Below are 21,339 nucleotides of genomic sequence, written 5' to 3' on the forward strand. Positions count from 1 at the left end.
CCTCAGTGTTCCCGTTTATCTACAGTTGCCTTTTAATACCTGCGTTCCTTTCCCGCCTCTCATTCGCTACATTGTAACACTGAACGTTCCAGTGCAGCGTTCTAACGTTGCGACAATGTTACCCGTGATTCTGCGCGAGACTGAAGCGTGTTCGCTGTTGCTATAGTTGCCGTTGAGCCAAAAAAAAAGCTGACGTCACCTCCATCAATTTTTGGGAACAGCCTGGCACAATTTCAAGACGAGTAGCGATCTATAGTGACATCTAATCATAATGTGCATTCATATATGTCATCCTTCCGGTTTTGGGTCCTGGTTGTATAAACTGGACGTAACTTGCCTAAAAAAAAGGGGGTGACTTTGATGATTGGTGAATAATATGGATGCAGACAATATTACCACCAATCTCAGAGAAAGCGAAGGACACTGTTGTTGTTTTTTTGTGACATTCATGAGTGTTAGTGCATTGATAAGACAGCAGTTGGTTACATTATTACGGAGAGCAAGATTCACCATATGGTACCTAGCTTGATTGTTTCAGGTAGTTCTCATGGTTGTACGGGGTTGGGGTTTTTTTGTTTTTGTTTTTGTTTTTATATGTTTGAATTGAAAAACCCCCCAGTCGTCATTGTGTCCCCCCACCCCTGAAACCAAACCTCTGTGGTGACTTACAGGAAGCTGGCGGTGGCAGCGTGTAATAAACCTACCAGACTCCATAACTGAGACCTATCTCTTTACAGTGGACCCAAGTCCCATCATTCCACTCCAGCGTCCCATTAATTTGAAGCAAGACACTCATTACTAGACACACACACACACACACACACACACACACACACACACACACACAAATCAAACGACAACGGACGATTATGTGAGGACTCGAATTACAACAGTGCGCTTGGCAGCCAGGCAGCAGCCTATTGTTGATCTCTGCCCTTTCATTTGTGCTGTTAGTCATTTTAAAATGTGTCAGATCAGAGATGGGCTTCTGTGTGCGCACCGGGCCTCTACAGCATGCGCTTCGCTCGCTGCCTGCGTGTACACAATCTGCTCTCTTTTCCTCCAGCGATTAATCTAAATAAATCCCCGTAAATCCCTCTCCTCGCCCTCCCTTTCTGTTTTTTTCCGAAATGTGTCCTTCAAAATCACAACATGGGAGAAAACGACTCAGTCAACATGTCTTTTTGTCGGATCTCTCGCTGCGCATCGACACTCATTTCTAACCTCACATGACACCCTGATTCCGTCCCCGGCTCCCCCTTGCACGGTTAACACCCTACATTGTTTTGGCCTCAGTGAAACAATGGAGGTGGGACAGAGGGCGGAAGGATGTGGCTGAATGCCTCAGCATAAACCCATGGAAAAAAGCCTGCAGTCACACTTTCCGCCAGTGTTCTTTGAAAAGAAACGATTACAACCAGGAGTCACTCATGATACAACTGCACTGCACTGTGGCCCACATCTTTCGCCGCGGTGAGCGCCACGGGCATGTAGGACGCTGATGTATCGCTCATGTTTCGTAAAGATGTGGAGGGCGAAGGTCTGGTTATATGTCCTCAGTCTTCTGAGGGCGAGATCGGTCCAATGAACAGAAAATCCCAGAGGAAGTGGCTTCACACAGGCCTTTCCTACTCACTTCCTCTGTATCTCGTGCCTATCCATGTTGTTTTGTTTTCACAGTGTGATAGGGGTAAAAAAAAACAAACACATTTTTGAATCCAAATGGGGGCGCGCAAATTCTTCACTGAGAAAGTGCATGGAAGCAGATCCTCATCCCCACATCTTGCTGTTTTTTTGTTTTTTTTGTTTTTTTTTCGTAATTTAAACGAGATGACCAGGGTCAGTCCAGAGTGGGATCGGGGAGCTGGTCGATTCTATTCTGCCACATACGATCATGCCATAACATGGTGGGTCGAGGAGTCACTGGAAACCTTAGAGGAAACCATAAATATTTCGGATTACAATCTAACCGACGTGTCAAGTGAGCGGCCACCGTAAAAAGTACAATTTCCGGAACAAGCGCGCAAAGTAAAACGCGCGTTGTTGAGGGACAGGAAACGAGAGTAACGCGCAATCGATGAAAGTAAACGCTGCGATAAGCAAGAAATATATTTTGTAGTTAAATACATTCCCAAAGTATATTTCGCAACGATTCCTCGCTTCTTTCACGAAAGGGTCACGAGTCGCGGCTTTTATCTTGAAGGCCGCAGAGATCGTTTTCCGGCAGTGCTTCAGCTTGCTGCCTAGCGGAGTCACAGCCGTGAAAGTGGTGGAGGCGGACATTGTTGTGGTAACAGTCCAGCTCCAGAGGATGAGCAGAGAAGGTGCGCGTATTTTGAGGTGATGAAGGGTGAGATTGGATTGTGATTTATTATATTTTTCGTTTTTTTTTAATCCAGAAAACGAATCGTTTGTTAAAAAAAAAAAAAAAAAACAAAATTAATGAAATAAATAAATAGATAAATAAATAAAGCTGCTACACGGACCCTTCCAACGGCCACCAGGGAAGTGAGTTCATTGAGCCGAGGCGAGCGGAGCACAGCCTGATGAGACGATGCCAGCGACGTAAAAATCACAACATCTGCAGGGTGTGCGTCCGAGGCTGCTGGATTAAGCCTCCGTGGATCGACGGGGCCTTTGTACGTACAGTGCAGAAAAGCCCACGGGGGCGACTGTTGCCTTCAAAATACTGCGAGAGGAGGTAAAATAAGAGCGGTTGTGTTCCCGGAGGCCTTTGGAGAACACAGCCTGCCGTCGGCGAGGAGGACAGATTGACATTAATGAGGGTTTGCTGTGCATTTTCATACTCGGCCTCATTAAGGCATTGTCCACAGAGAGACAGACATTGGGTTCGGCATAAAACGGGACTGAAGTCGCAGCGCCTTGCAGAAAGCCATCTAAATAAAGATATCACATGTTTCTGCCTTGATTTGGCCTCTGGTGCTTTAGTGATCGCATACATGATATCTGGCAAACACTGAATGAGGATGAAGACGGGGATGTGATGCCTCCGTGTTGAGCACCGAAGTATCGTCATCTCGGCGCTTTTAATAGATTCTCAGGTACCCTCTGGGTGTGGGTTTTTAATAGAAAATGGGCAGCGAGGGGGAGATAATAAATAGAGAACTGTCAAAGATGTCTGACGAGGATCTGCTGGCGTGCTCCAAAGAGGAGCTGGTGAGCCGGCTGCGTAAAGAGGAGTCCGAGAAAATAGCAGCGCTCATCCAGCGAGGACGTCTGATCAAGGAGGTAAATAAACAGCTGCAGGGACACCTCCTCGAAATCAGGGAACTGAAAGTCATCAATCAGCGCCTGCAGGAGGAAAACGTGGAGCTGCGGGACCTTTGCTGCTTCCTGGACGACGACCGGCTCAAAGTGAAGAAGCTGGCCAGGGAATGGCAGCTGTTCGGGCACCACGCAGCCAAAGTGATGCGGGAGGACCTGGGCGGGTACTTGAAAAAGCTCGCCGACCTGGAGCGCATGCAGGACGGGCTGGTGAAGGAGAATTTGGACCTGAAGGAGCTCTGCCTGGTCCTGGAGGAGGAGTGCGTCAGCAGGAGTGACTCCAGCCCCGGCGGGTCCACCGAGCTCAACCTGCCCTGCATGGTGGCCCGGGACCTCGGGGACGGAAGCTCAAGCACAGGCAGCGTGGGAAGTCCAGACCAGCTTCACCTGGTGTGCTCACCTGATGACTGATGACAGGTTTATGTGAGCAGTCAGGGCTTCTCCGACCTGAATAACGAGTCTGTAGACTATATGGGTGATGTGATTGACAGAATGGAGACACAGAAGCTTTCTCAGACAATACAAATTAAATTGGTGCAAAAGCATTAGGGCCTTCTGAATGCTGCAAAGATTTGTGTGCCACTAGGTTTTGACTTGACAAAGATTCTTCACTAAGGACATTGTCAGGACTTTACAAAGACATTTACTAGATGTTTGCCAGATGATTATGTATCTAAATTTTACAGTGTTTTTCTAAAGACTCGTCAGTTTTTGGGGAAATTCTCTTTTTTCAGTGGTCTGTTGTTGAAAAAAAAAAATGGGACCAAAAAAGTGGGTCACATCTATAAATTTATCTCATGCACTGGACTAGCCTACACTGGTAGAAGCCTTTCTTTCTATTGCACTGGACAGCGTTATCGTGGATCTTTAAATCACAGATCTAAAGATTCATTTCAATCCAGTTTTGAGCCATATTTAGTCCACTGAATTCCACTAGCACTGAAATAGATGAGTTCTGATAAAAGGAAAATAGAAAACTATTTGATATTTGCTTTTGCTAGATACCCAATAATGTATAATGTTTTATGCACTCTCTTCCTCAGGACAGGATTGGAGTGCCATATGTGCATGATGATGATTGTCACAATTTGTACAGGCCTGTGAACCAGTCTGATGTGAAGGCCCCTCAGGTTTACTGCGGGTGGGGCTGCTGCGCTAATTGTAACATGTGCTAGAGCCTGGGCAGAGCCAGCACACTTGTTAGGGTTTCGGATCAGACACGATAATTGTCCTTGGACCTTACTCAGAGCTGAACTGAATAAGTTCTGTCACTTTTTTAAAATCCAACTGGAAACTCTTTATATCAAACTGGAAGGTCTAAAAGTTTTAATGATTTCTGTTCTATCCTATTCAAGCAAAGCTGTTGGATTTTTCAATTGTAGGACATTTTTTTTATCACCTTGTTGTTGATGTTAAATTAGCGTATCACAGAGTTTGTTTCAGTTGGACGATAGTCAGCTTTCTCCTCTGTAACTCATGCTTTGTAATTACCCTGTAACATTAGGGATCTGAACATTCTTCACTTTGACCCTTCTTTCTCTTGATTTATCTGTATTAACTAGCATTACTTAATGATTTCAGTTTAAAATCATAGATAATGCCCATGGATTAGAAAAGCTTTCTTTTGTTGTTAGCTGTTTATTGGTGGGCTATGCTCGTAGTGCATTGAAGAGCTTTAAATACAGTGGGTATGACACCTTATGTCACTGTTCTGACCTTTCTTCATGTGTTTGACTTTGCAGAAACAAGCATTTACATTTACATGACACAGAATGAAGGATTGATTTCTGCATTTGTTGTTTTGACCTTCATGTCTGAACCAACTGCACTTGATTGATGTTCTCTTTATGTCATACAGACTGACTTTATGGATGTTCATCAGTTTTATTTTTGGATCCCTATTTGCACAGTCTGGAGAGCTGAAGAGGACAGTGATGCTTTTACCCCCCTAGTGATGCACAGGCATCCTTTGACAGTAGCATACACACAGATTTGTTTTTCTCCCCCATGCTCACTAGCGCTCAATCTGACTCTTTCCATCTCTATCTCTCTCACTAACCCCATTTTAGCAGAGTGATCCAACGCCCTCTCAGCCATGTATGTATTAGCAAGAGATTCGCTTCGTTTTTGGGAAATGGAGCAACAGAGAACACAGTGTTCACAGTTGAGGGGCATAAAGCAGTCATTAGAGTTTTGTCAGTATATATATTGCAGCCATCAAACCCTTTTAATGAGAGTCAGTAAAAAAGGCTTCAATTTATGAGTGTTTTCATTATCGATTATTCTTCTGATTATTTTCTCGATTGGGTGTTTAATCTGTAAAATGTCACAAAATAATGAAATAAGACAATTGTAACTTCCCAGAGTTAAAGGTCATGTTTCAAATTGTTTTGTTTTTTGTTTTGTTTTTTTTTCTGACCCAAGGTCCAAAACTCAAAGATATTCACTTTACATTGAGTCAAAACACAGAAGAGCAGCAAATCCTCACTTTGGAGAAGCTGCAACCACAGAATATTTCATATTTTTTCTTGATTAAATGCATGAAACAATTGAAGCACTAATCAAAACTAATCATTTTATTGACTATGTGTTTCATTCCTACTGTATTTAATTCCAGTTTGGGTTAATCTGGTGTCTCAGTGTTCACCATACAAAATTTTAAAATCTTTTTTTTCACACTTTAAGTGATCCATTCTCAACTGAATCTATTGAATCTGTTGTTTTTAAGTTGCGTTTCATTCTACTCATCCTGTTGTTTGTTTGTTTTTATCAATAACTTTACATCATTACAATTTCCACACAGTTATGAAAGTTTTTTTTGTTTTTTTTTTTTATTATCTGTGAAGCAATTCAGCTTTGACAAAAGATAAAAGTAAGGCACTGCCCACCAAAACAGTTTCTCTGTCAACAATTTGACAGAGAGAATAAAAAACAATACCAAAAATATATTACACTTTAAAAAATAAATACATGACTATGTAATCTATATTAACTCCTATGGTCCAGCCTTAGTGGTCAATAATTTGCATCGACTACATTAGAATTCTTAAAAGATTCATACAAAAATAAGGACCATTTATTGTAAGTACTCTACTTCCCTTGATGAGGACATTTATAAAGTGTTACATTACATGGCATAACAATGTAACAAGTCATTACATTCAATATTATATGAATGTATAATTATTATATAGGAATTATTACCATTATTTATCATTAGATGGTATTATCACAGTTCTTTCTAGAAGGCTTGTAAAATCTTTTAGAGAATATATTTTGCATGCAATTCTTAGTAAACCTCAAACATACTAGTTTCAACTCACAGCTTTTAAAATTAGAAATATAAAGTCTGTATATTAATATCAAATGTAAAAAAAAGTGTAACATTCATATCTGATAATGCCACTAATTTGCACGTTATCTAAGTACAGAATCAACTTTCTAAAGAAATTAAATGAAGCAGAGGCACGTAGTTCATTTTGAAAGGGTTATTACAATCATCATTTTCATTTCCGCCAGGTTTCCCAGAGATCCTTTTTGTCATACACACAATGACTGCGTCGAAATGAACATTAGTGTTTTGCCAGGATCACGGGGCCGCCAATCACAGTGTGAGGATGGTCGGGGAGTGCAGGGAGTGATCCGATTGGTCACCACTGCTGCTGCTGCGGCGGTAAGCTATGCCACAGGGCTGTGGGGCTTGAGACTGTTGGACATTTCCCTGATGTGATGTAGTATGGGGCATGGTGGAGGCGCTGGTGTCTGAAGAGGCAGAGGGATAGGTGAAAACCATACCGGCTGCGAATGGCATTAGCGAGGGGGTAGATGTGAGAACCGGGGTGTGGAGCGACTCTGATTCAATGGCAACAGCAGAGGCAGACGATGTCACAGGCTTGGTGGGGATAGTTATCTTTGGCTTGGCTTTCTCAATCTTTGTTGGGAGTTTGGTTGAAGGTCCAGGTCTGCTGGAGTCCTCTGGCTCTTTTTTGATGCCTCCGAAAGAGGAAATTGAAGGATTTGGGTCAGAATCCGAATCGGAGTCGTCTATTTTACAGATGGGACGGTGAGCTTCCAGGACCAGCTCAAGCTTTTCTTTCTCCTTTTGTAATTCAGCTATTTCCTTCTGTAAGCGGGACTTTTCATCCTCCAGCTGGTCGGTCTCCTACAACAGAGGAAAGCAGAGAGAGACAGACACAGACGTTAATTCTCTCATGCCTGACTGAGATCAATACACTGCCTTTCTAGTACTAATGTTATGACATTTTGTACAATGTTCACTCACATTTTGCAGTGAGTCAGTGAGCTCCCGTCGGCGATTGCGACATTTTGCTGCTGCCAATTTGTTCCGCTCCCTTCTTATTCTGCGTCTTTCCAACTCTTCCTGGGATAACTTTGATGAGAAAGAGAAGAAAAAAAAAAAATTAAAATACATAAAACAGGTTGACCCGATGGAATGAATCGTGTAGCCTTCTTGCTTTGGGCAGACAAGTAATTTCAAAATATCAGACATACAGGGAGACATGTTGAGAGTCCACCTTAGGCAGCACGACACAGGAGAAATACTACCACCATGTGTGTGCTCTGAGTCATCACAGTCAGGGCGGTTGAAAGATTTTGAAATATCTGAGCTTTTGTGCCTTTGTAACACCCTAACTCTGACTTCACCCGGGGCCTTAATGAACAATTACTGTTTCATCCCATATTTCCCGCTCTTTCGAGATGATGAGTCACACTCAGACCCCAACGGTGACTCGGGTGTGAGTCACAGAAAATGACTTGCCCCTGTGAGTCACATGACAGTCCACTTCCTGTACCATGAAATTTTCTCCCACAACCAAAACTGTCACAGGGATTTGTGCCAATGTGTGCCTGATAAACCCAAAAAACGATTTACGGAGGTGACAAAAATGATGACGGTTCCTGAGGTTAAAGCTGTGCTGAACTGGGTCATTTTAACGTCTGTGCTATCTTGTTTTGACACGTAATATTGCTCTGCTAACAAAAACCAGATAATTGCAAACACTGTGTCCCAAGTGATAATTTTACTGAGTCAACATTGACTCAAAGTAAACACAGAAAAAGAACACAAATACTGTGCATTTGCCTCCAGAGATCCATATATTCAATGAGCCTTCTTTAAATGATCTGCCAAGAATAATTTAAATAACATCTATATTAAATAACATTTCAAAATAATCTTCCTATCCCTAAATGGGTTCATCTGATGTGCAAGTCTAAAGGAAATGAAACAGTTGTCCCACAGAGTATAACAGGATATTACACACCATTTACGCAGAAATGACTGAGCCACTCTCCACACCTCAGTATCTGCATCTCCTCTGGGGAAAATATGAATCCCAAGAGGGCTCCTTTCATTTTCTCTCATCGACAACTCTCATTTTTCAAACAATAGAAAGGCAACACATCCACAATCACCGGTTTCTCTTCAAAAGATGTTTTTTGGCACTACATATCTCAGTACTATTTTCTTACAAGTTCATCATTCCTGCGTCTTGGCGAAGCAGTAGTGTTTGTGGCGGCTCTTATTACCCCCGGTCTGAGAAGATGGGACTGGGAAGGAGGTGGACCCAGCGGCCGTGCCCCTGAGAAGGTTGCGTAAGGAGGTACCGGTGACCTTGAAGGGCCCGGTGGATGCATGAGGGAGGGTTGTACCAGCCACTGGAGGTCCTGGCTGGTCGTGATGGCATTGAGGCTCGGTACGAACTGACTGGTGCCTGCCATGGCATATTTCTATAAAAACAGATTAAAAAAAAAAAAAAAAAAAAAATTAGGGATAAAGTTAGTGGACAAGATAAAAGTATTGAAACAGAAGGCCTAAATTCAACATGTAACCAATACTAAAACACATTGTGTCTGAGGTATAAATCAAAAGTTATTACAGTAAACGATGACTGATGATGAAGATTATCATTATTATGTTCATAAACAACGAGTTTAACGTTTTATTACATACACAAACAGTATAATAACATGCATAACTACACTAAAATACATATAAGTGAACAGTGTTAACAGCATTACAGGTTTTCTACAATATTATAACTTGAAATTCACTTTTTAAAACAGAAAAAAAGTTTTACAGTTTAATTCTTATTCTATCGTACTGATTTTACTCCCAGCTGTCAGGGGTAACCTGTAGCCTGGTCTAACGAAAGGGACACCTACCTGCTCCTGTTGTGTCGCTCCAGAGGTGCTAGTGCTCCCCAGGGATCCAGTGTTGGACCCAGAGACGCTGCCTGTGTACGCCGGGCTGCCTCGTCCTTGACTCCCAAAGTTTCGATACATCCTTTCCTTTTCAAACGAAGAGAAAATCGGACTCAGCTGGGGCTGATATAGCATTCAGGCCTCACGACAATACTGTCGGGTTGAGTCTCGTGTGTCAATTCAAACTCGGGGTAAACCCACCTTATTGCGGTAAATCGGTAGAGTCCAAACGGGTAGGTCTTCAAGGGGGGGACAAGGAAGAAAATATCGCCTCGCCTTTTTTTTCAAGCCGCGCGAAAACGTCCGGAAACCACCTTCAGTACATCTTCGGCGTTAGTCACACACCTAGAATCCAGAGTCTGGCAATGATCGTGAGGTTGTAAAGTCTTAAAGCGGGACTATAGGTTTACCACGCCCCTCCGTAATTACGGGAAATAGTGTTGTCTGGAATCTCTCACGAATCTTACCACGTGTCGTGACGTCGTTGACCATATTTGGTGAGAGTTTCCTCCAGAGAGCAACACCCGGGATTCCTCAGACGGCTTCACCTCATGGTCTGATACTAGTAGATTTCTGTTCCGTGTTTTCTGGTTTCTTTTGTAGTGGGGGGAATAGCCTGCTACTACTATTTCCTACTCCGGGGGAAGCACTAATATTTTGTTTACTCAAAGGCTAAATTTGTTGTGTAAAAACTGAACTTGGGCACATAAAATTTTTTTTTAAAAAGGATGTTGTTTTTTTTAAATTGCACTTTACTGCTATTTTTGTATTTACTGAACTTTTTGGAGACAAGAAAACTATTGGATGTGATCATGACCATTTCAACCAGCTAAGAAGATCAGATCACACCAGACTAGTTTCAGAAAACTGAACGGACAGGGTTTATTACTGTTAAAAACGTAATTTTATGAAACTACAAAATAAAGAAGGATTAGTCTTCTCTTTATGGCTTTATATAGACACAGTTATGTTGTGTTTCTTTTCCATTTCCAATGCTTACGGAGAGCTAACAACATTTGCACTTAGTAATAAATCTAATTTTAACTGCAGTACACCATTTAGTAAAGCCATGTATCAAAGTGAAATTACTGACTTCACACTGTAAAGCATCATACAGGAATTTAATGAAATGGACTAATCTTTAATCTTTTTTTAAACTAATACATTTGATTAATTTTAAATTAAGTCAACAGAAAATTTCCACTTTTCATTTTCACATCAATTTCAGATCTTATCTTAAAATTATGAATACATTTGTATTCAGTGATGGATGTCATTTTAACTGCAGTAACGAGTACTAATAACTTATGTTAACATGAAATTGCGGACTTTAAATTGCTCTCCAAAATGTACAAACACTTTCTACATAACAAGAGGAAATTCCACCATTTCTTTCATCATGTACACGCAGCTGTCAGGTTTAATGACAATACTCTTATCATGAGAAAAACAGCAGGAAGACAAAAAAAATGCTCCTCTGTGAATGATCATGAATCAATATCAAGGTTGCATATATACTACATTTATGAAATAGATTATAAAGTGTTGGCAAAGTTGGGTGCATGTGCCTAATTGTGTTGGGGTTTTTCGCAGCCACTCTTACTTTACAAACCACATCAATGTGCACGCATGCCTGTGGAAATGAGTCAGTTGATTTTCACAAAGCTGCTCATTTATTTCACCATCCATTTCAATGACTATTTTCTACTTGCAAGCACAATATAGCACGTAGTAAAGATTCAAAAAATGCATGCTGTAGATTCGGTAAGCTTAGTCTGTCACAACAGCTGCTGACCTTGCAGTCCCTGAGGACAGAGTTCCCGGCAAAGGCTGGTCTCTCCTGGCTGCTGACTGTTGCACCAGTGTCTCACATTACTGCTAATACTACTCCTGGGAATAAGGATTGTCGTTTAAAAAAAACAAAAAAAACCCTAAATTAATGGAAAAGACTGTTTCTAGTCCACTCGAAAAAAAGTCTCCTGTTGGGAGTTAAATGAGAAAAAAAATACTGAGGATTAATGATCTCATCTGTGTAGGAATTGAGACATTGCACTTCTGGTTTCTTCATAATGTACGAGTGACATAAAAACCTTAAGCAACCAGGAGCATGTCATTTCACAAGGCCTATACCTGCTGCTCACTGACCCATTCAACTGCTTAGTCTAATATTTCAGATTTCAACAATATCACTCTCTGAGAATGAGGATGTTTTTTTTCCTGTGTGGTTAATGGTATCACAAGAAGGGAATATGGGGTAAAGATGAGTGTCAGATGACTAAGGCTTCAGGAATGCAATGATGACACACTTGCTGCTTCTTTAACAGTAACATGCCACTACATGTTGCCCCCCCATCACCCCCCCAAATTACACCTATATTCATCCGCCTGTTGTTTCTTTTGTCTTTTATTTGACCAGGAAAAGTCTGCTCAACACATATTCCCATTTTGCCATTTAAACATGTTTTTTTCATTTATGTTTACTCATATTCACATCTGAGAGTGTGAGTAAGTTGTTGTTTTCTGTTTTACTCCATGTTTTCCCTCCAAAAGTTAACACTTTCTGTGGGGGGGGGGTGAAGGCGAAGGCAGTGTAGATTCCATTACATTTTACTCACCCTAAAAATCTCCGCATGTACTCACATAACTGTACTCACACTCATCCACACCCACACACTCATCCCACACACAAGTGCTTATAACAGCATCCTCATGCCACATACACTTGAATTTATTTGTTTTAGTGGGTTTTGCAGTACCATCCTTGTCAAGTCAGGCTTAATGGATAGATATTCTTAGTGTGACTGTACAGTGCAGTTTTGAATATCACTGTACCGAGACTATGCTGATTGTCTCAATCATGGTTTATTGAGGTAATATTGACATACTGTATGTATGTATAATATAATATAATATAATATAATATAATATAATATAATATAATATAATATAATATAATATAATATAATATATCTTATTGTATAGATTTATTAGCAGTACAATGTACTCAGGTACTCATTCTGAAGCATTGTCCGGCCTGTAAAGTAAAACTGTGTTTGAGGAATTAGCAACCAAATGTTGTCAAGGAGTGAAAGTTTAAGTAGCCCCAGGGCCCCCTAGAAGGTTAATCTGGTCATGTGCTTTTGCCTTTAAGTTATGATTCAATCAGTGCAAAACCATATTTTATAAAGTGGAAAATAATCAGAGTGAAAGTAAATATAAAATGAGCAATGTAGTTTTCCCCTAAGCCTATCACCCAGTGTGACAGTGTACCTTATTTATTGTAAAATAAACCCTTTACATTTTTTTTCAATAATTCGGTCAACATTTTTTCTTATGCTCTTATGCTGCTGTCATAGTACGTTTGGTGTTCTGTCAGTGTAGCACATATTTACTCACGTAATGCCCTGAAGTACAATTTTGAGGTACTTGTGCTTTACTCATTTTCTGCTACTTTGTGATGCTACTTCTCTGAGTACTTCTTCCACCACTGGTAAGGAGTGTCATAAAAAATGTAGTATCACAAGTTGTCATTAGGCAGCATAATGATCCATGTCATTGTTATATATTACACAACTGTAGTGTCATTAATGCTGCACAGGAATCTATGCAGCATTTTCATTTTATAACAGGCTGAGGTGAGGCCAGTTCTAACTTTTTGTGTACTTTCAAACGAGCTATTCCTTACAGGCTAATCCTTTGTGTGTAAAATCTGAATCTGAAAAGTAACAAGTGACTGTAATGTTTAAACAAAAGAAGTGAATTAAGTAACTTAAAATAATGGAAAGTAAAGTAATTGAGTTAGTATACTATAGGTAAATTTCACCACAGCAAATAGCCTACTGAGGACTAATTTCAGTTCTAGCAATGCATCATGTTTTATGAGCCTACTATAACGTGTTGCCTGTAACGCCGTCTACTGCATCCATATACTGCAATGACTTGTTTTATTTACTGAAGTAGAAGATCTCGGTACTTGTCGCGCCGCTGTACTGCGCGGCTGTGTAAAGTTTGAGGCTCCTCGAAGTTGAGCGCAACCCGCCCGGCTGTCCCCCACAAAACAGAGCAGTAACACGTAGAAGTACTGGTTATTATCCCCTGGCTGCGTGCATCGGCGTAGCTGTGTACTCTGTTTAGTACTGACTTGTTCCTGCCACGCAGGCACAGGGAAGCCGGCCAATCGCAGTGGATGGGTGGGATCAGCCCGAGCAGTCTGATAGCCACGTAGCTAGCTACCAACGTTAGCTGTGTAGGTAAGAGCTCTTATCCTCGGCATTTTCTTCATAATCGTAATATTACTCCCCAGACAAGCTCTGTGGACATTTACAAAGCTACTCGTGAAAAGCATTTACATCGTCTGTCCCGATCCGCAGAGAACGAGCTGAAAATATGATGTTATTAACTTCGCTTGTCTGGCTAGGTAGCTAGCATTAGATGGCAGTAACAGTGGCTCCGTTAAATAAGTTTATACGAATGGGAGCTGGGGAGCTAGCAAGTGTTGGCATAAAGGTGTTGCGAGCTAGACTCTTACTGGTATCAAGTCCGTGTTAGCTGTGCCATAACGTCCCAGAGCGTCATTTATTTAGATGACCAAGATGAAGAGAGCGTTCAATAAGCCGAAATGTTGCTAATGTGTCATTGTTTTTATTTTAAGCTAACGTCAGCGAACGTTACAATGGACTTGCCACAACATGGGTACCGAGCAAGTAAGTGTTAAGATGAATCACCTTGTTACCAACATTCATCGTTTTGGGGGAAAAATTTGCGTAATATCTACCAAGAGTAGCTACTTCCCATTTTTTACTAAAACATACGCACGCAGCTCAACTAATTCAACTCGTGCTGTAACCCGGCTGGTGATGCGCACTAAAAGATGCCAGTTTATTAGGTACAGCTAACCAGAACCGGTGCAGTCTAATATACCAGTTTTTCAATAGATCCTACCTTCATGAGGGTGAATGTTTGCCCCCCCTCGCCCCCCACCAGTGATATACAGTACTGTGCAAAAGGTTGAGGCACTAAAAGTAAAGTGAGGAGGCTTTTTCGAAAATAATGCAGTAAAGTAAAGCTAAAGTAAAGAGCAGTTAACGGAATAAAAACTAATTAAAATCTGTGTTTGGTGTGATCACACTTTGCCTTTAAAACAGCACAACTTCTCCTCTTGAACACAGTTTTTCAATGTACTTGGCAGGTAGGTTGTTCCATGCATCTTGGATGCAATAAGCAAGCAAGCAAGCAAGCTCTTCTGTCAGAGTGTCTTCTGTCTCTTCCTGTAATCCCAGACTGACTCCATGATGTTGAGATCAGGGCTCTGTGGGGGCCAGACCATCTGTTGCAGGCATCCTTGTTTTTGCACCGAAGACAGTTCTTTATGAATCTGGGTTTATGTTTTGGGTCGTTGTCATACTGCAGAATGAATCTAGGACCAGTCAGACGCCTCCTTGATGGTATTATTTGATGGATAGGAATCTAAACATCTGGAGTGCCTAAAACTTTTGCACAGCACTTGACGTGGGACAACAGCAGCAAAAAACTGAATCTTCCAAAATGTCTGTGAACACCTCCTCTATAAAATTTTGACCAAAAACTGAAAATTGTAATTTTTGTGAAGGCAGAGCGGCATTATTTCTTTTTTTTAAACTACATTAGTCTTAGCTAAAGGTACCTATCAAACTGGCAACTGAGTGTAAGCCTTGGATGACTTTAAGTGAAACATTCAATATGTTTGGAATATCTAAAATGATGGGATTAACATATTAGCCAATTAGGGTGGGTTTCAGTAAATGTGTGTATTTGATCATGGGGATAATAAGTTAGCAACTCCATAAAATATCATCCTGCATATTCTCTGTTGTGTCCATCTTTTCCACAGCTAAGCCAAGAGCACGCGCAGCTCCCCCCACAGCAGATTCTGTCCTGTTTGAAGACACCAGCTCTGCAGCACCGGCAGTGAACAGTCAGGGATACTACACCCCTGGGTACAATATGGGAGGACCCTCAAATGACATGCAAGGAGGTGCTGGTGTGAATAACATGTTTACTGACCCAATGGCCAATGCTGCAATGATGTATGGCTCCTCCTTAGCCAACCAAGGAAAGGATATGGTAAACAAAGAGGTGAGGAAAAGCTGGATATTCATAGGATTCCTTCAAATATGTTATACAGTGCTTAATGTATTTGGATGGAGGATAGGGCTGCTAACCCATAAATCTATAAATAAGGTCAAGGCCTGGATTGGGTTAATTGGCACCACTTTACACTGAATGTGCCTTGGGCGATTCAAATCACAAGTTAACAGTACAAAATACAGGTTTAAATGTACCCAAAACACTTTTCTCTGTTTTCAAAAGGTTTTGAAGTTTCTCTGTAGTATGACCAAGAGTAGAGATCTAGACCCGGCCTGATTCTTAAAACTGTTATATGTCATAAGATATTAGGACTAAACAGGAGTTTAGAGTCATCTGGAATGCAGCTGTGAAAAAAAACGTTTTCTTCAATGCAGGTGGTTATTTTTGTGCCATTTTATTTAATTTTTGTCCGATAAACTGACTCTTGCTTTCACAAGTTGAGTTTTTTCAGCATAAAGAACCACGCAGATGTGTTCTTCCACTGACATAGTCTCTCTCCAGGAGCGGCCTGATACTTTCTGCTGTTCAGCTTCTCTCTAATGATCCATTGCTTGATCTTAGTCACATCTACAGCCTTTTCACAGTTGAAACTTCAATGCCAAGGGATGTCATTTTTTAGTGGACAGGTTTTCAATCAAGCAGACCCTCTTCTGATCTGCTGTCTAATGTAAAATAAACACACTTTCCTCACCCTGGATTAAGGAAGAACCATTTAAGTAAATGCATTTCCCGTGGATGGCAGCCAAATAATACTGATGTTTTTCTACTGGTTTGGCAGCTTTGATATGCAGGTGGTTCAGAATACATAGACTTGGTGTCAGGCCAAAGTGATGTACAATCTTCAGGGCAGGCACAGCCTTCTTTAAAAGTGACAGACTCAACAGTATTTATTAACTTTGGCAGACTGCTGCACCTCATTTGTTAACTTAATGTTTGCACTTCCTCTGCATTTCAGATCAGCAGATTCATGTCTGTGAACAAGCTGAAATACTTCTTTGCCGTCGATACCAGATATGTACTGAAGAAACTTATGATCCTCATGTTCCCTTATACACATCAGGTAATCAAAACCTTTTCGTCCTGTCAGACTTCGTCCCACATCAATGTACGTTATGACACAAAACATTTAATAGTTGAGGACTGGGTGATAATGTTCTCTCATACCATATTTTTAATCACTCATCACTTTTAAACCACACAAACAAGATAATCAGCCACTATTCCAGCTTTATTTATAAACAACACAATGCTGTGATTGCCTGTAAGGATATAAAAGCATACTGAGCTCCCACAAATTCCCACAAACTTTAACTTATGCAGATTGTAAATTAAATCACCACTCCAGACATTCTGTGCCCTGATAATGTACAATTACACAGAGTTCAAACTCTCCTTACAAGAACAGGGTCACATAGATTTTACAGATTAACCCTAAAAACTATTTACTACTACATAGTATTTACAATTATTAAAGTTTGGTTGTAATGTTTGTTAGTTCTGTCTGCATAGAGTACCTCATAGCTGGGGTTTACTTAAAAGAGTAAGTCTGGTGATATTCTGTATTTTTCTTGTTGTCAACAAATCTTATGAAACGACCAAATCCGACAATGAGTTGATCTTAATAACAAGTATCATCCGTGAAGCCAAAGGCTGATATATCTTATTCCTTTCTGCCATAGAGGTCTTCTGTTCTAATAAAGCTATTGAAAGCACATCATTGAGCCACCCCCTTGCAGCAGGTGGCATGTTCCTTCAAAACCATGAACATGGACATTTTAGTTACTTTGATTCAATCCCACATACACATGCCTGCTGCTGTAAATACCCAGTAGTGCACCAAGCTCCTCAGCTAACCTTCTTATAAACTAATTTACCACAGACAGGGTCAGAAGGAGTATTAGTAGGAGAGTATTGAGAGTCAGACTAATACAATGTTGGTTTTGTCTTTTCATGGAATTTCATGATTGTAACAAAAATGATAGAATATTGCTAGGCTCATCCTTCAGTGAGGGCATTCTTCTAAACACAAGACACAAATTAATCCAGTTTAATATCTTATATCGTACTTATTATTCTCCTTTTGAATTACATCAACTCGAGCCATCCGTATCTTTTAAATGTCCGAGATGCCAAAAAAATGGTGCAGATTTGTTTCATGTGCTATGGAACTGTGAGATATTGGAAAGCTAGTAAAAATCAATACATCAACAGTTCAGTAACACACTACAGAGAGAAATTAAACTGGACTCAATTGTGGCTCTTTTTGGGGGATTTTGATATTGTTGTCCCACAGTGGTTTAGATCTGTTGCAGAGTAAAATGTACTTACTTGTACAGCGTCAGGAAACTGTTAAAAAGTACTAAAGACTAAACACCTGTTTTGTTGTACTTGTTCACAACATGTTATTTTGCTGTTATGTAATATCTTATACTGTATTTACCCCATTCTTACTTTTGCAAGATTTGATCAGCTACCACTGTTGTTACCCCTAATTTATCATTGAGCTTTTGTTTTAATCAATTAATTCACATTTCTCACCAAGTGTAAGGTAACTTCCACATCGCGGGTGTCTAAACCATTTTATTGTTTGACGTAAGCTAAGTTTTTCCACCTAGTAGACTCTTAAGCTGGGAAAAAAAGCACAGAGAATCATTTGTATGGAGCTCTGTTTGACTCTGCAGGGTGATTCATATTATATTTGTGTATTCTTGGTAGGACTGGGAGGTTCGTTATCATCGGGACACTCCACTGACTCCAAGACAGGATGTGAACGCGCCTGATCTTTATATACCAAGTAAGTTTTCTATAAATACAAAAGTATTAATAGGGAGTATTTTGAGATGCTTGTATAATGTATGAACTGTCCTTTTTGTGTTTTAGCAATGGCTTTCATTACCTACATTTTACTTGCTGGAATGGCCCTCGGCATTCAGAAAAGGTGAGTAACTCCTCTTCATCAAATTTATTTTATGACTCACAATACATAGGCATGTATCAGATAAAGTTAAATAGAATTCTGCGTTGTCCTTGTGTGAAGGTTCAGTCCAGAGGTTCTTGGACTGTGTGCCAGCACTGCCCTGGTGTGGATCATCATCGAGGTATTGGTGATGCTGTTGAGTTTGTACCTGCTGACTGTACACAGCGACCTCTCAACCTTTGATCTCATCGCCTACAGTGGATACAAATATGTTGGGTAAATAGACCTTAGATGCAAATATTTTAAAATTAATTAATGATTCATTATTGACAAAGCAAAAGAGTTTGATGATTAGTTTCAGGCCAAAGCTGCTCCTCATTTTTGTAAGCGAACAAATCAAGTGCTAAATAAAAGATTTGACAACTTGATTATGATTTAACTCAGTGGTTGAAATGTAATTTTGTAAATAAGGAAATTTTGAAATGTACTTTGGTCCATGTGAATGGTGTTAATGTTTTTGTTTATTTCTTTCCTCCAGGATGATCTTCACAGTGTTGAGCGGCTTACTCTTTGGCAGTGACGGATATTTTGTGGCCCTTGCCTGGTCCTCTTGTGCCCTTATGTTCTTCATTGTAAGTTTTTTCAGTCTTTATTGACATCAACCACTACATTTATAAACTGAACTGAATAATAGAGGAAATGTTTTCTTAAACACAAACCAAATCACTTCACTGACTAATTTCTGCTCAATCTGACTCAGAAAATGTGATTACACATGTGTATTACGCTACTACAAACTTATTTAACTCCACACAAGCAAATTTCTAAGCTTAAAACTTTGTAATTCTCTCTCCAGTGCAGTATTATGTTTGTTTACTGTGGCATAATTTTAGTTTAGAAAAGGTGCTGATTGTCTCTGTAATAATAATTACTTATATTCCATAAGTAGGTCAGATATTTACATATTTAGATGCAGTTTTCCATTTCTATTGTTCTTTCCTGGGGTGTTTAAAAAGAGAATTCTAAAGAAGCAAACGTGCAGAACACAAACAAAAGAGGAAAGCTAATACAAACAAAACTTAAATCAATATCTGTATGTAAAATATAATGAGGTGTGTAAACCCTTATCAGGTTCAGGCTTTACGGCGCAGCCACCAAGTGTTATAAATACACTTTGTAATGTTTAGTGCAACATCAAAATATATCAGCCTTTAGCATTATTCAGTTTTGTAGGATGGTTAGCTTAGCTTAGCACTAAGACTTGGGGAAACGGCTAGTATGAAGTATTGATTTAAAGGTGAATTTTCCAGGCGTCGAACGTAGACTCTAGGAAGTTACTGGGTGGTCAAGAAATAGCCCGCCACAAAAACCTCCATTAAACTGCAACATGTTGTTCTTCCTCTTTAGTTTTTGCGCAGATTAAATAGGAGATGTAACGTGAAAAAGTGAACTTTCGAGGTGGTGGCAGATAGATTTTGGTACTTTTAGGCAGAACCAGGCTACCTTTTCCCTCCTGTTTTCAATCTTTATGCTAAACTAAGCTAACCAGCTGCTGGTTGTAGCTTCATATTTACTGCACAGACATGAGAGTTGTATGAGTCTTCTCATGTAACTCTCGACAAGAAAGTGAATAAATGTATTTCCCAAAATCCTGAGCTTTTCTTTATCTAAATCCGCTTTGTAACTTCCATATTATTTATGTTAGTCTGAATTGTGGGTTTAAATATGTTCCTATCTCTGCAGGTTCGATCTCTGAAAATGAAAATCCTTCCCTCGCTCACCTCGGATTCCATGGGAACAGGATCAAGTGCCAAACCTCAATTCCGCCTTTATATCACAGTGGCCACTGCAGTCTTTCAGCCAATCATTATATATTGGTTAACCTCTCACTTGGTCAGGTGACCTTGAGGTATTTAATAACCTGAAGTCCATGTTTATGGAGCCAAAAAAATGTGGTTGTTGAGTGTTTGTACACCTACCTTTATACGCTCTTTTGTCAGTAAACTCAAAACATATGTAGACAGTGTTGAGCTGCAGCTTGTCAGATGGACATGTTCATAATGCAGTCGCTTCATTGATTTAACGAAATTGTGACACAGAAAATGTCTCACTGGAAGACTGTTGTTTTCTGTTGTTGTGTACAGTAACACTGACAAATGCTTATTTTTGGCCACCTAACTTTGAACACAAGGGCTTTCATTGAGATTTCTTTGATCATAACTTGGATTCAGTTTAAGTTCGGTTTTTATGTAATGTCAATGGACACGCTTTCCAGCATTTCAACCCCAGAGCCAGACAGTACACACCACACAGACAGAAACGCACATTCCACGCGTGATTCTAGTACCGTGGTTCTGGTATGGTAGTGTTGCTGCATTACTTCCCCACTCTTGTGAGTCTTTCATTTTATTTATCTACATTTGAAAAGCATGATGGTGTTTGGATTTTTTGTAGAAAAAAAAATAAATTTATTGAGCCTTGTGTATTCAATTTTAATAGTTTCTGAGACTTTTTTTGTTCAATGCCAAAAAGCTACATACGTACGGAACAAATTCTTGTATTTGCTGTATCTGATTCATTTATTTCTGAAAAACATTGATTTATTTCAGTTACTAAGATTTAATTTGTAAAGACGGTGTCAGAATTGTGTAAAAATTTTACATTTCAGAGGCAATTTTTACTCTACTGTATTAAGAGCAAGTGCCATCTTTAGTTATATGTCAGTATAAAGTCATTATAGTATATAAGTGCAGTATACAGTGTTTCATGCAACGCATTATAGTAAG

General features: G+C 40.0%; 3 protein-coding genes across 6 annotated transcripts; 2 read left to right on the forward strand and 1 right to left on the reverse strand.

The window, feature by feature from the left end:
* The first annotated feature begins 2,315 nt into the window (after positions 1–2,315).
* ccdc85b (coiled-coil domain containing 85B) lies at positions 2,316–5,751 on the forward strand. Its single transcript, XM_040120340.1, has one exon. It carries the CDS (start codon positions 3,094–3,096, stop codon positions 3,694–3,696), a length of 603 nt encoding a protein of 200 aa, XP_039976274.1. The 5' UTR covers positions 2,316–3,093; the 3' UTR covers positions 3,697–5,751.
* A 47-nt stretch (positions 5,752–5,798) lies between these two features.
* Positions 5,799–9,860, reverse strand: fosl1a (FOS like 1, AP-1 transcription factor subunit a). 3 transcript variants are annotated; one of them, XM_040120338.1, is made up of 5 exons: positions 9,712–9,860; positions 9,472–9,597; positions 8,779–9,036; positions 7,568–7,675; positions 5,799–7,447 (listed from the first exon to the last, which is right to left on the reverse strand). In XM_040120338.1, exons 2-5 carry the CDS (start codon positions 9,589–9,591, stop codon positions 6,890–6,892), a joined length of 1,044 nt encoding a protein of 347 aa, XP_039976272.1. In that variant the 5' UTR covers positions 9,592–9,597; positions 9,712–9,860; the 3' UTR covers positions 5,799–6,889. The 3 variants fall into 3 exon arrangements, with proteins under 3 accessions (XP_039976272.1, XP_039976273.1, XP_039976271.1); XM_040120339.1 differs by having other exon boundaries at positions 8,836–9,036; positions 9,472–9,860; XM_040120337.1 differs by having other exon boundaries at positions 9,472–9,860.
* A 3,747-nt stretch (positions 9,861–13,607) lies between these two features.
* On the forward strand, positions 13,608–21,043 carry yif1a (Yip1 interacting factor homolog A (S. cerevisiae)). Of its 2 annotated transcripts, none has more exons than XM_040120664.1 (9): positions 13,608–13,756; positions 14,162–14,213; positions 15,380–15,624; positions 16,592–16,696; positions 18,352–18,430; positions 18,517–18,574; positions 18,674–18,829; positions 19,092–19,185; positions 20,297–21,043. In XM_040120664.1, exons 2-9 carry the CDS (start codon positions 14,183–14,185, stop codon positions 20,453–20,455), a joined length of 927 nt encoding a protein of 308 aa, XP_039976598.1. In that variant the 5' UTR covers positions 13,608–13,756; positions 14,162–14,182; the 3' UTR covers positions 20,456–21,043. The 2 variants fall into 2 exon arrangements, with proteins under 2 accessions (XP_039976598.1, XP_039976597.1); XM_040120663.1 differs by having other exon boundaries at positions 13,609–13,760.
* The last annotated feature ends 296 nt before the right edge of the window (positions 21,044–21,339 follow it).

Source organism: Xiphias gladius, chromosome 23 (assembly GCF_016859285.1).
Source record: "Xiphias gladius isolate SHS-SW01 ecotype Sanya breed wild chromosome 23, ASM1685928v1, whole genome shotgun sequence".
Classification (NCBI taxonomy): Eukaryota; Metazoa; Chordata; class Actinopteri; order Istiophoriformes; family Xiphiidae; genus Xiphias; species Xiphias gladius.

Coding starts and splice junctions, on each gene's coding strand:
- ccdc85b (XM_040120340.1), top strand. CDS start 3,094: ATGGGCAGCGAGGGGGAGATAATAAATAGAGAACTGTCAAAGATGTCT.
- fosl1a (XM_040120337.1), bottom strand. CDS start 9,645: ATGCTATATCAGCCCCAGCTGAGTCCGATTTTCTCTTCGTTTGAAAAG. Junction 9,037..9,471: donor GAGCGACACAACAGGAGCAG/GTAGGTGTCCCT, acceptor CTGTTTTTATAG/AAATATGCCATGGCAGGCAC. Junction 7,676..8,778: donor GACGCAGGAATGATGAACTT/GTAAGAAAATAG, acceptor TTCTCATCAAAG/TTATCCCAGGAAGAGTTGGA.
- yif1a (XM_040120664.1), top strand. CDS start 14,183: ATGGACTTGCCACAACATGGGTACCGAGCAA. Junction 16,697..18,351: donor TGTTCCCTTATACACATCAG/GTAATCAAAACC, acceptor TATTCTTGGTAG/GACTGGGAGGTTCGTTATCA. Junction 18,830..19,091: donor AGTGGATACAAATATGTTGG/GTAAATAGACCT, acceptor TCTTTCCTCCAG/GATGATCTTCACAGTGTTGA.